The 13,192-nt window shown below is 39.1% G+C and overlaps 1 protein-coding gene and 1 non-coding gene across 8 annotated transcripts in view; both read right to left on the bottom strand.

The window, feature by feature from the left end:
* CADPS2 (calcium dependent secretion activator 2) overlaps positions 1 to 13,192 on the bottom strand; it is a 667,593-nt gene that overhangs the window by 68,935 nt on the left and 585,466 nt on the right. For all 7 annotated transcript variants that reach the window (XM_081795061.1, XM_081795066.1, XM_081795062.1 and 4 more), the window contains one exon: positions 11,604 to 11,760. In XM_081795061.1, coding sequence (XP_081651187.1) covers positions 11,604 to 11,760 — 157 coding nt within the window. The remainder of the gene's footprint in view (positions 1 to 11,603; positions 11,761 to 13,192) is intronic.
* On the bottom strand, positions 8,215 to 8,344 carry LOC132679989 (small Cajal body-specific RNA 20). The gene has a single exon (XR_009610466.1).

The raw sequence follows: 13,192 nt of genomic DNA on the forward strand, positions 1-13,192 counted from the left end.
AGAACAAGAGCCCTTAACCTCCATAGAGTATAATACTGCCACCTCTCAATTTACATAACCATAAACTATTATCTGTGTATGCATCCATTCCTACATTCATCCAACCTACCAGCAGCCTATCAGCATCTTTTAAGACCTAGAAAAGTAGAGGTTATTTTAGGTAGAAAAATCTTGCAAATGACAAACACATTACTCCACATCTTAGATGAATTATGTTTTTAGAATTAGAATTTGGAAAAACTCAGTTACACTATGAATAAGTCAAGAGATTGAGCAAAACTATTACACTCAATGAAGTGAAAAATGAATGAACACTGAAAATATTCAATGTGCTTATGATACGCATCGAAAGCTGGACAATTTCACATTGCTATGTAGCTAGACTATAGCCTGACCTTTAATTTATGTGGGCTACTAATAAAAAAATGCAGGGACACCTGGGTGGCTCAGTCGGTTAAGCATCTGACTTCGGCTCAGGTCTTGATCTCACAGTTGATGGGTTCCAGCCCTGTGGTGACCGCTCAGAGCCTGGAGCCTGCTTCAGATTCTGTGTCTCCCTCTCTCTCTCTCTCTGCCCCCTCCTCTGCTTGCACTCTTGTCTCTCAAAAATAAATAAAAATGTAAAAAAAAAAAATGCAAAGAGCCACAGGCTCTACATCTCAGGTGCTGTTAAGCACTATTGTTATTTTTAACTCGTCCAAGACCAAAACACACACGCACCTATGAAATCATTACATCTACAAATGAGAGTAACTCTACCTCATCAATCCAAACGCTACTTTATTATACATTTGGAGATTAGGTATGTTGGTTATTAAGTCATGCTTAGTTTGTTAAAATGAAGCACATAGGAGAATCAATACTCAATGTTGTTATTAAATATTATAATGATTCTAAGATTAAGTACCAGTTGACTCAAATGTATTTCTAGCAAGAGCTCTCTTTTTTAATACACTTGCTAAGCCCTGAATTCACCAACTTGTTAAATAAGCCTGTTTCTCTCGTATTCCCACCATGGGAGTGAAAGCAGAGACTGTCCACCAGATCACTGTATCTGAAGCTGGTGACTGTACTACCTGCTTGGCTTTTACTTTTTACATACAAAGAGTAATCAAGACCTACGTACTTTGCATCCTTAATATCCATCTCAACACATCCCTCCCTCTCTTTATCGTCACTGCTGTTGCCCTACTTCCTCCAGCCTTCTTATCTCCTGCCTTGCCTACTGCAATAATCTCTTTCCCGGCCTTCAGGATCCATATTTTCTCTTTGTCAATCAAATCTCAAGCAGAGGGGCTTGCAAATATATAAAACTAGTAATGTCCTTCCTAAAGACTGTAAACCTTTAGTGGATCATCAACAACAAACTCTAAAAGTCTTTGCATGACATGAAGGCCATCCGTGCCATACCTTAAAACGACTTCTCTGGCTCATCTCTGTTGCCTGACCCTCTTATTTGCTGTGGTCCAGCCATAATGATTTGCACGGTCAGTTCAAGTCTATAATTAACTCCTCCAAACCTTTCTGGAAATGCTTTGCTCTGCTGTCCCCCCGTTTACTCACTACTTTGTACAGACCTCCACGGTGGTCCATATCATACTTCTGTACCTACTGCCATTTCTAATCTCCCCACAAGGGTGCAAGGTCCTTGAGGCAGGGACCATGTCTGTATTCTTAGTATCCAGCAAAGTGCATGACTCCAAGCAACTGTTCAAATGTTCGTTGAGTGAATAATTACTTGGATACAACATTAAGATGACTACATTATTATTCAGGGAACTGTCTAAGAACTTACTGAAGCCTATATATCTCTTCAAATTTTATATAGAATATATGGTATTAAATACTATTGGTATGAATATCCTATTTTTTTAATGTTTATTTATTTTTGAGAGAGTGTGAAAGCACAGGGGAGGTGCAAAGAGAGAGAGAGGGAAAGAGAGGCTCCAAAGCTGGCTCTGTGCTGCCAGCACAGAGCCCGATGTGGGGCTCAAACTCACAAACCGTGAGATCATGACCTGAGCTGAAATCAGAAGCTAAACCTGAGCTACTCACGTGTCCTTGAATATCTTATTTAAAATAGGGTAGTCCAGATGTCTAAGACCAGACTACTAAAAATTCTACTGGATATGAATGTGGCTATTTTATGTCTCTTATCTTAATGAATGTGGTAAGAGGAGTATTTTTTGTGTTCAGTCATGACTCTTGATAGCAAACTAACACATCCTGAAGATTAGGAGAAAAGGGAGGTTTTCTCTATTTCCTAAGACCTGTCACAAATGCTTACTTCTGGCCAAAAGTCTGCTCATGTTGCCTCAGGGTGTTCCTTTTTATTTTTTAAAAATCAAATTATAGACCCATTTTCCAAAGTTTTAGAAAACTGGCAATTGGCAGTATTATTTCTTTGGTAATTAGACTCAGGAAAGGTGGGGGGAGGGGCGGCACGTGGTGGAGAAGGGAGGGATGGAGAGAAGGAGGAAGAGAGAGAAGAAAAGAAATACAGAAAAAATGCAGAAGGAGCAAGAAAGAAAAGCGAAAGCTTCGGGTCAAAAGGCAAGACTAGAGAAACACACAGGACACTGTACTTGTGTATGTAAATGCATGCTCTTTTTCTCAGTTGCCCATATGCCAGTTTGCATTCCACTCCTATCAGACACCATCAAACGCCCTCTTACTATGGAGCCCCAGGCATCAGCATGAGTGCTTCTATCTTCTCCATACGGTTTAGTAAGGGTAGGCTGCGATTTGGGGTTGCCACCTGTCCAGATCAAGCCTCTGCAGGGCACCCCTTCTAACAGCTTATTCCAAGAGGCAACTCCTCAATGTGGCCTCCTCCAAGAATGCTTCTGACAGTATATCCGAGGTGTGGAAGCAGAAAGGACTGCTTGGAAGGAGTCTAAAATAGTGGTTACGAGAATGTAAGTGGAGGACCCAGCATCTACTTTGTTAAATAATCATTTTCCCCTCAAAGATTCCATGTTTCCAAATACCACCTTGTCAGAAAATAATGAAGCATCAATGACATCTAGCTGAACAGTACAATTAGAAATGGCAAAAAGGAAGCAAACGGCTTAAATAAAAGGTAAACTAGGGATGCGGATGTGCCCAATTATTTTGAGCATCCCAATAATTAAGAAATTAATGTTGATTATTTACATACCAAAAAGAGTCTTACATTTACAAAAGTACTTGTCATAGGCTTTTAATAGTAAGATTTCATCTAAGAATATAAACTATGATCCAATTAATAACAATTACTGAGATAGTAATCACTGGACAAGTGAAGAATAAGCAGATAAAAGAGTTCCTGTATTCTTTTTAGGGTAAAAATATGCTGGTGACTCCTGAGCCCATTTAATCCAATTTTATACTGTACCACCCCCTTCCAATTAGTCAGCATTAATGGATTACTAGGGTGAATGACTTCTCCTAAAATTCTAAATAGCCATTTGAGAAGGAAACTAGTAATTCATGACCAGCAAAATAAACAGCACTGACCACAATAAAAACAAGACTTTGCCATAAAACAACAATTATTCAAGGGACTACAAACTATGGATCCTGCACAGTGAAAACCCAGGAGACTAAGACATAAAATTAGTTGACAAATGTATACAATGAGGATCACTGAAATCTGAACAAGGGCTTCAGGAGAAAAGTCAGGAAGATTGCAGCCTAGAACAGAATGATGTACAAGGAAGAAAATACACACAGCAAAACAAAACAAAAAAAATCCAGAGATCTAGGAATAGCACCAGCCAAGAATCTGGCACATTAAATAGGCACTACATAAATGTGTGTTTACTGAATAAATACCAATAAATATCCACTGCCTAAAGGAAACTCTGAGAGTGTCCCTTCGAAGTTTAAGTAGAATAGGAAACTCACTGGGTGTTATTTTCCTTTTAATTAAAAGCTTAATAAGTAAATCTATATAGTTTGGTAATATTTAATTTGTACAATTACTAGCATAACAACCTCCTAAAACCACATCCAATTCTTCCTTTCCCCTTGGTGCACTTGTTAAAAATTATCTATCTACCTACCTACCTATGTATCTGCCTAACCTACCTACGGAGCAATAGCACTGATGTTATGTTTCCTATATTTTGGACAGCAACCCCAAATCCAACAAATCCAAGTTTAAAACTATAATTAAAGATGCCATAGTACAGTACACATAATTGAGTTCTATTTCTACAATCTATATTGCATTATAGTCAGTAAGGCATATATGTCCATATGCTCTACTAGATGATAAGCTTTTCAAGGGCCAGGACTGTTTTTTCATCCAGGTTTCTGCAAAGTGACTGGGACTTGTAAATTTTAGGCATTCAGTACATGTTTGTTGCAGAATTAATTCAGGAAAAAACCCGATATAAACATTAACCAAGGCTTAGGGTAAACATAGACAACGAAGTCTCATGGTCCTGCTCTTCTCATGCTGTCTTTTACGAGATTAATAAAAAATCCAAATGGAGAAGTCTGTAATTTTATTCCAGTTACATACAGCTTTCTGACTGGGATTATGTTCCTCAATGCCTGCCCTAGGTGACGAAAACAATTGAGTTTGGCTGTAACGTGATCAACAACCCTCAAGTGTAGGCTTCTTGATGCTCATGGCCGTAGGGGTTACAGAGCTTTCTGCAAATCTACTGTGAGGGACACGTAGGCATTTTAGAGCAGGTTATTTTTTTTTCAGGCATTAAGTTCTATGAAAATATAAAAATCAGACTGAAAATTTTAGATGTCTACATGTGGTAAAGAATCTAGAGCAACACTGGAACTCAACTACAAAAAAAAAGGCTAGTGACTGCTTGCTTTTACATTTATTTTACTCTACACACTGACAGAACACATTCTGACATGTAATTTTGCATTCAGTCAACTCTGGAAACTGGAGTTAAATACATTTTTGCATTTTTGTGGTCATCTCATCATTTGTAAAAGTGCCCATCTATAAAACTAGGCTGGCACACAGCCCTGTTGTCATCTAGAAGTCATATCCTTTCTGCATTGTGCCTCGTAGATGTATGTACAGATGTATCTATAAACACCAATTCGTGAATTTCAGATGCATGGCTCATTTAAGCGCTTGAGACAGGATAACACGCAGGTGTCAGCCCTCCATATTTCAAAGCTTGAAGATTAACCTAATATACAATATGGTGACCTAACCATTCTTCATTTGAAAGAAATCTGAAAAATAATCTCTGATACAGCCTAAGTGTGAGAATAACCCAGCGGGATTTCCACTTCTTCATTTCTTAATGAGTTTTTTGATAATGAGAGGTGACTTTGCCAGTCACTCTGGGCTCTATTATGGCTAATTTGACTCCACTTCACTCTCCTTGTTAATTATTAACACTAGCCTTTTTATCCTCATGAGACCACATTCCAATTTTTCCTTTTTCGATTTTTATGAGCCCATCTTTATGAAGGTGAAAGTCTTGGAGAATAGGTTTTCACTTAGTGCAGAGCCCGAACATTTATTATTCGTTTAGGCAGAGACGCTGTGACATTGATTATATAAGCACGGGTGTTCTTCAGGATGGCTTTAATGTGCTAGCAATGTGAAAAGGCTGTTAATTAAAGAAGCAGCACCGTGGTATTTTTCACTTGGGAATCAGTTCCCAAAAGAATGGTCATTTGCCACTTGCTAACATATCCACAGATTAAGAGGTGACTAGCTCTAAGGGTTTGCCTTTCAGTAGTGCTGAAAGAAATGATTTGTGCCATTTGCAGATGGCTTTCATTTGTCAGAACGGTCACTTGCCATATCTATTATCGACAGGACAATTGTGGCAGACAGCACGCAAGGGTAGAATCTATTTGTACTAGCGTTAGAGTCGCACAGTATCATTTAACTATCATGCTAATTGCTTCATTATGAAAACATTTATTTTCCCTCAACTTTAATACATCTCTTTCTCAAAATTGTTTCCTTAGATACCATTTAAAGTAATTACCCATCTAATTATCTCTTTAGTTGGGGCAGGGGGAGTGGATCAGGGTGGATGGAGGTAGGATGGATGGACGAGCAGGGAGCTCAGTCTTTTCTGGACAGAAATAAAGGAGCCGGAGTTTGTTTTCATCATCAGTCCTGCTCTGGGAATCAGTGGGTGAGTCTGTGAGGGGCGGGAGATTGGGGACAGTTGCTAAAATTATGGTGCAGCTGATACTCTTCCCTGGAGGAAAACTACATTTCATCTCCAAGGGTTCTTAAGGCTAAGGCTTTCCCCAATCATGCCCAACTCTACAGAAAGACGCATGACCCCGACAGAATTTTTCTCCTCCTTACAACAGAAACTGAATCTGCTGTCTTGAATCTTTCCCCCAACTAATTAGTTCAGTCCCTGGCATTCTCATTGTGGACGTTTCATATCATACGTGATAGGACAACATACACCATTTATCTGGCCACATCACCTCTTAGGGATTTACTTTCCTAGGCTGGAAAATGGAGAGCTTTGTCTAAAATCCTGTCCCCTTTCCAAAAGATAAACACCTATTTTTAAAATATCCAAGCATTAAGAAAGAGGGCAAACAACCAATGGGGACATATTGAATTATTCATTAAAAAAACGCAAAACAACCCGGCTACAAAGTTTTCAAGGCACAAATAAATGAAGTAAAATTTTTAACCCGTACCTCCACTACTTTGAGGTGTGTCAGTAATTTTTATTTTGGGAATGCCAACATAAGCATGCAACATTATTATAAGTCACAACCATTTAAAATCTATAGTATATAATTAGTTGTGTACCACATGTGGGCTAACAGTAAGCACCGTTATTTAGCAAATTCTCTCCTGTTCCAAGACTGGACATTTCAGAGTGATCTGTTTCCTTTACTCCTGGTTAAAGTTGTAATTAATTATAATTTGGACTCTAATGTTAATTGGGTTGATGTGGAAAAAACTGTTATGCCATAGTACTGATGTATAAGGCTCTTTGTTTCTAGGGGGGATTAAAAGGATTGAAGTTTTATGTTTTCCTAAAGCTTTCCAAAAGGCCAATGCAGGGGCAGCGGTAGGTTGATATTTTAACATTTGAATTGAATTCACTAAATCGCCATCTGAATATTTCAGGAATTTAATAAAACAAACACATAATTATTAACAATATTCTTCATTACTATCAAGAGTGAATTAATAGCAAAAAGAAAGTACACTTTACCAACTATCAAGATACTCAGTGGTCTTGGCTTTGGATAGTAACTTCTGAGTTTGAGAGGAAAGTGACTGCATTGTATTTCAATTCCCCAGACTCTACTGTGCTCCCAATACCAAAAGGAAATTATGGCACTGGGGAACTTTTCTATTTACCTCACTACATGGAGGAGCTGTTTTTCTCTGAAATAATTGATGTTTTCTCAAATCTGTTAATCACTGCAAAATCAAAGCCAAGATCTAGACTTACCTCAAAACTGATAGTGCTCAAAAGAGATCAGTAATAAATGCTTCTATGTTTTAGTTGAATAATTTACAACACAACATAAAACTATACTTTATGCATTTAATAGTAGCCAATGTTATAGAAATGATTTAAAACGGGAAATTTTTAATTTAAAATTCAATTATTTTGAATTAAATATATGCAGGTCTGGCTAAAAATTAACTTTCTGCTATTCTCACTTTAGTGTTCCTTTTTATTTCTCTAGTTCTACAGAAAGTGGTTTATTGCTTTTAGAACAAAATAAGATGCTTTCAGAACTTTTGTTAGTGAAGAAAAACCGCTAGCACTTGAAAACTTTTCTAAAACATTATTTTGTCAGCTGATGGAAGTAGGCACTTCAACAGAGAAAACTCTCCCCCGTGCAACTGTGTGGAGCCCAAGCTGTCCAATTCGATGCAGCTAATGGCTTAGAAGCAGGACTTGTATTTGCAACTGGCCTCCTGAGTGTCAGGTCTGATCTCCTTGCCTTGATGCCCGAGGTACTCTTTCTTCTCCGGCACCCACTCACGGCTCTTTGTCACCACCCTGCACCACGCAATCCCGTACGAGACCCTGTCTAGGTGTGTTTGTTAGGTGCTGCCTATGGATCAGGCAGGGGGCCAAGCTACTTTTGGGACAACACAGGCTAATATCAATCAGCTCATGAGAGTCTGGCAGTATCTAAGGAGAGCCAGAGGCCTCCTGCCCAGTGCTGCCACTTTAGACCCTCGTGTGTCTGTGGCCTGATATAGACCAAGTGGGAGCTCCCAGCAACTACAGATGTCTGAGGCAGGAAAATAAGGTTATTAGGTCATGACAGCCCCGACAATGATCCTTGAGAGCTGATCTTGGCCTCCAACCCTGGTTGAAGAGAAAAGGGACCCACACAGCCCCATGGGAGAGAGGCCCTTCGTTTTAGTGTTCTTTTTGATATAACTCTCATAAATTCACACCTGCAATGTAAGAACTCTTATTAAAAATAAATACTAGGGATGTCTGGGTGGCTCAGTCAGTTGAGGGTCCCACTCTTGACTTCGGCTCAGGTCATGATCTCATGGTTCATGGGATTGAGCCCCATGGACTCTGTGGTGACAGCTTGGAGCCTGTTTGGGATTCTCTCTCTCCTTCTCTCTCTGCCTCCAATCCCCCACCCCCGCCCCACTCTCTCTCTCAAAATAAATACATAAGCTTAAAAAAATAAATATTAAAGGAGGCCAATTCATTGGAGTTTGCAGTATAGGTCCCCCCCCCCCAAATTTCTTAGAAACCTATACTTGTTTTCTCCATGCATAAATACTGATATGTTGAATAAGTTAAATGATTCATCACCTTTACTGTTTGACTATGAACATTAATAAATGCCTCATTTTTGTTTTTTTTTCAACGTTTTTTATTTATTTTTGGGACAGAGAGAGACAGAGCATGAACGGGGGAGGGGCAGAGAGAGAGGGAGACACAGAATCGGAAACAGGCTCCAGGCTCCGAGCCATCAGCCCAGAGCCTGACGCGGGGCTCGAACTCACGGACCGCGAGATCGTGACCTGGCTGAAGTCGGACGCTTAACCGACTGCGCCACCCAGGCGCCCCCTTTTTTTTTTTTTTTTCCCAACGTTTTTTATTTATTTTTGGGACAGAGAGAGACAGAGCATGAACGGGGGAGGGGCAGAGAGAGAGGGAGACACAGAATCGGAAACAGGCTCCAGGCTCCGAGCCATCAGCCCAGAGCCTGACGCGAATAAATGCCTCATTTTTGAATGAACTCCCAAATAAATTTAAATATGGTCAATTCTTGACTTTTTCATACAAATGGAGAAAGCAATGCTCAAAATAAGCCTACAACTATTTATGTTCAGTTAGGCACTTAATGAATAATACATATATTTATTTTTGACAGCAGGTTTATTGTCTTAAGATAATATGAAACCTGACTTATAAGTTCTTAGCAGAAAATAAATGATGCTAAGAGACTGGGAAAAGAAGAAGGTCATTCAAAGTCTGCTAGCTGGGAGGAGGGAACCAAAGTACAACTTAAAAGCTGGCTGGGATCATTTGTAGAATGAATGATTCACATACAGATAATGTGATAGCTACTTCTGAGAGTAGACATTGTGGTTAGATATGAATTAGGAAATGTAGCTTAGTTCTTTGGCTTTCTAGTAGGATATTTTGGAAATGAAATTGGATAGGAGAATGAAATTAGTTGAAAGAGTCGAGACTGAAATTTTCACAGACTAACACCTATAATATTTATTTTGTGTCTACTATATGTGCACTATTATGGTGTTCAATCCTCACCATCAATGACACTGTATGTACTATTATTTTCCTTCCTTTATAGATGAAGAACCTAAAGTTCACAGGGGTCAAGCTACTGTCAAAGGTCAAGTTGTAAGTGGCAGAGACAGATGTGAATCTCTGTGGCATCACAGTCCATGTTAATAATTACTAAAAATCACACCTCTCTTACTGTAACAGAGGTTCTTGACCTGCCATCCTAAATCTGATGTCTATGGGGAGTCTAATATTACACACAATTTCATATTAATGTGGATTTCCCCCTCCAGCAAAACAGTTACAGTTTTATCAGAGACTGAAAAGGATGAACAACAAAGAAAGGTAAGATGTAACAGAACAGAGTGAGGAACAAAACCGAAAGAGTAAGTTTTTTAGTTACAAAAAATTAAGAATGTTTGAGAGAGAGAGAGAGAGAGAAAGAGGGGACGAGGAACAGGGGAGGGGCAGAGAGGGAGGGATAGAGAATCCCAAGCAGGTTCCATGTTGTCAGTGCAGAGCCCGACCCAGGGCTCAAACTCATGAACTGTGAGATCATGACCTGAGCTGAAATCGAGAGCCGAACGCTTAACTGACCAAGCCATCTGGGTGCCCCAAGAGTAATTTTTTTAAAAACAAAGATAAATGTAAAGACATGGATTTAAGTTTAAGCCTAGAAGTACATAACAGTGATGTCCTGGAACGAGGGCAGTAAAAGGATCTGGAGTTTTAACTTACATTAAGTTTGCAATGTATCACAGGGTGACTGAGTTCCTTGGCAAGTTAGAGCAGCATGAGCTGCACAAAGACAGGGCAGAGGGACAGCACCTCTCCTGGGGGTCTGGGTTACTCAGGCCACGTTGTGAGCACTGTGCTCTTCACAGCACCACACTCCAGAGCAATACTGAAACATGGACTGAGGTCTATGCAGAGGAAGGTGGTAAGAGTGGTAATGGGCACAGAAACACTATCACGCGAGAAAGGACTGAATGACCTAGCAATAATGGCTCAGAGAAGAAAACACACAATAGTACAAGGCTGTTACATCGATCATGTAGAACAAGTCAGAAGCAGAGGGGAGGAGGCAGCAGAGATCAACTTGGTCTATAATGGGAAGAACAGGATAGAACAGGTAATTGGTGACCTGTGATCACTGCCAAGTGTTGAAGCAAAGGCCGTCAGTAGTAACCAAACTTGGGTTTAAGGGAACTTTAAAAAGAATCATCATAAGAAAGGCCCAGGAATCTGTGTGTTAAGAAATGTCCCCATAACGTTCTGATGTAAAACTAGGTTTGTTCTGGCTTCTAGAAGACCATGTACCAGAAAAGTTGTAAAAGTTGTTATTGCATTGGAAAGAAATGTCTCAATAGAGGACCTTTACATCCTCCCAAATTTCTAAATACTGAGAGAGCAACCCATACCACACAGCAATATTACACCATCATTATGGAAGTGAATCCCTCTCAGGCAAACAAAATTATCAGAATGCATATTAGTAGAAGCCTTAACATAGCATGATTCTTAGAATAATGGCACATTTCTAAGTTGTCTTTCAGAGATGCAAGTATTCTCAAGTGCTTTAGAAATGCTAACCTCTGAAGATTTTCTGATTCACAAGGTACAGCGAAGATGCCTATATTATCAGTTCTTGATAAAAGCAGAAGGGTAGAAATAAGAGGAACTTCAGAGGCCAGTGGAGAAATCTGGGCATAGTACTGGTTTCCCCCAGAACCCAGCTTGAAAAAGTCAGGCAGACTGAGAAAACATTAATGTTATCAATGTCAGTCTTGTTCAGTGAGTGTGAGAGCTCTATAAATACACATTCACTCACACAACATTCTCTTCGTCGACCTTCCCCTCCCCATTTCATATATGAAAGAAAACGCACGTGCTTACTGTCATTTCTGAGGAAATTATTAAGTAGTTGGAAAAGAGGAAAACTATCCCAGGAGTCTTGTGGTTGGGCCTCCAGTGCAGTATCCATATCCACTGTGAATAAAGCCCAAAATTTCTCTGCATGCTCTGCCAATAAATCGGGCCACCAGGCAAATGCCTATAAAAGGATAAATAAATAATGTAAAATTAGATTACTTCTTAGAAACACACACAAATACCCTGCCACCTGAAAACATGTCATTAAAAGTGAAAGTGTAGTAGAATGCTATAAAATAGGATATGTAACACATTTAAAAATAAGTCTACTCACAGAAAAAAGCGATAGTAGAAATACACAAAAACATTCATAAGTAGTTATACTTAAATTATGAAATACATTGTTTTATATTTTCAAATGTTATATATTAAACATATATTTTTAAAGTGAAGTGATAAATGTCATTTTGCATTTTAATTCTATTTTAGATTTCCTATTTCATTCAATGCCAAATTTGCTTATTTAAAATTTGTGCATAACATTTTTTCTCACGCTTAAAAAATACTACTTTTTTATTTGTAGTACTTTAAAAAATAAATCTAAGGTGTAAAGCTAAAATATACTTTCAAAGAGAGGGATTTCTTAACTCTGATGTTAATTAGGTGCTCCAATGGTCTTTGTCTTAACTAGTCTTCCATAGTCTCTCTGATGCCCAGCATTTTAATTTTGCAGGTCTTGGCATTGTACATGACTATATATGTGAATATTTTAATTTCTGCCTCTTAATTAGACAGTAACACTACAAAGACAAGTCTGTATATGTTCTATTTATTATTTTATAGTCAGCTGGGCATTTTCTAGTGCCTTTTAGGTCATGGCAATATTCACTTTAAAAAATCTGCTGTTTATATGAGTGAAAATAATATTTACTTTCTAGAAAGTTCTTGAAAACCATGTGGTCTGACCATGGACCACAGCACCAAGACTGCCTGCCCATGGAATCCAGCAGCAGGCCCAATCTCCCATGGTCCCTACCAACCAGCCCACCAAGAATCTCTTAATGGGATGATTAGTGAAGGGTTTTCCCTGAGGAAGCCAGTCTGTAGAGAATACAAGAGATGGCTGCTTCTTCATATGTGCAGACACCAACACAAGTCTTTAAGGACCATGAAGAATCAAAGAAACATGATATCAACAAAAGAACAAAATAAAGATCCAGTACCCAACCTAAAGACATGGAGATTTGCAAAGTGCCTGAAAGAATACAAAGGTATCTTTTTTTTTTTTTTAACGTTTATTATTATTTTATTTTTGAGACAGAGAGAGACAGAGCATGAACGGGGGAGGGTCAGAGAGAGAGGGAGACACAGAATCTGAAACAGGCTCCAGGCTCTGAGCTGTCAGCACAGAGCCCGACGCGGGGCTCGAACTCACGGACTGCGAGATCATGACCTGAGCCGAAGTTGGACACCCAACCAACTGAGCCACCCAGGCGCCCCACAAAGATATCATCTTAAAGAAGCTCAATGAGCTACGAGAGAACACAGATGAACAACTAAATAAATTCAGGAAAACATTAAAAAAATGAGAAGTTCAACAAAGAGACAGAAAC

This window comes from Panthera onca, chromosome A2, assembly GCF_046562875.1.
Source record: "Panthera onca isolate mPanOnc1 chromosome A2, mPanOnc1 haplotype 2, whole genome shotgun sequence".
NCBI classification, from domain to species: domain Eukaryota; kingdom Metazoa; phylum Chordata; class Mammalia; order Carnivora; family Felidae; genus Panthera; species Panthera onca.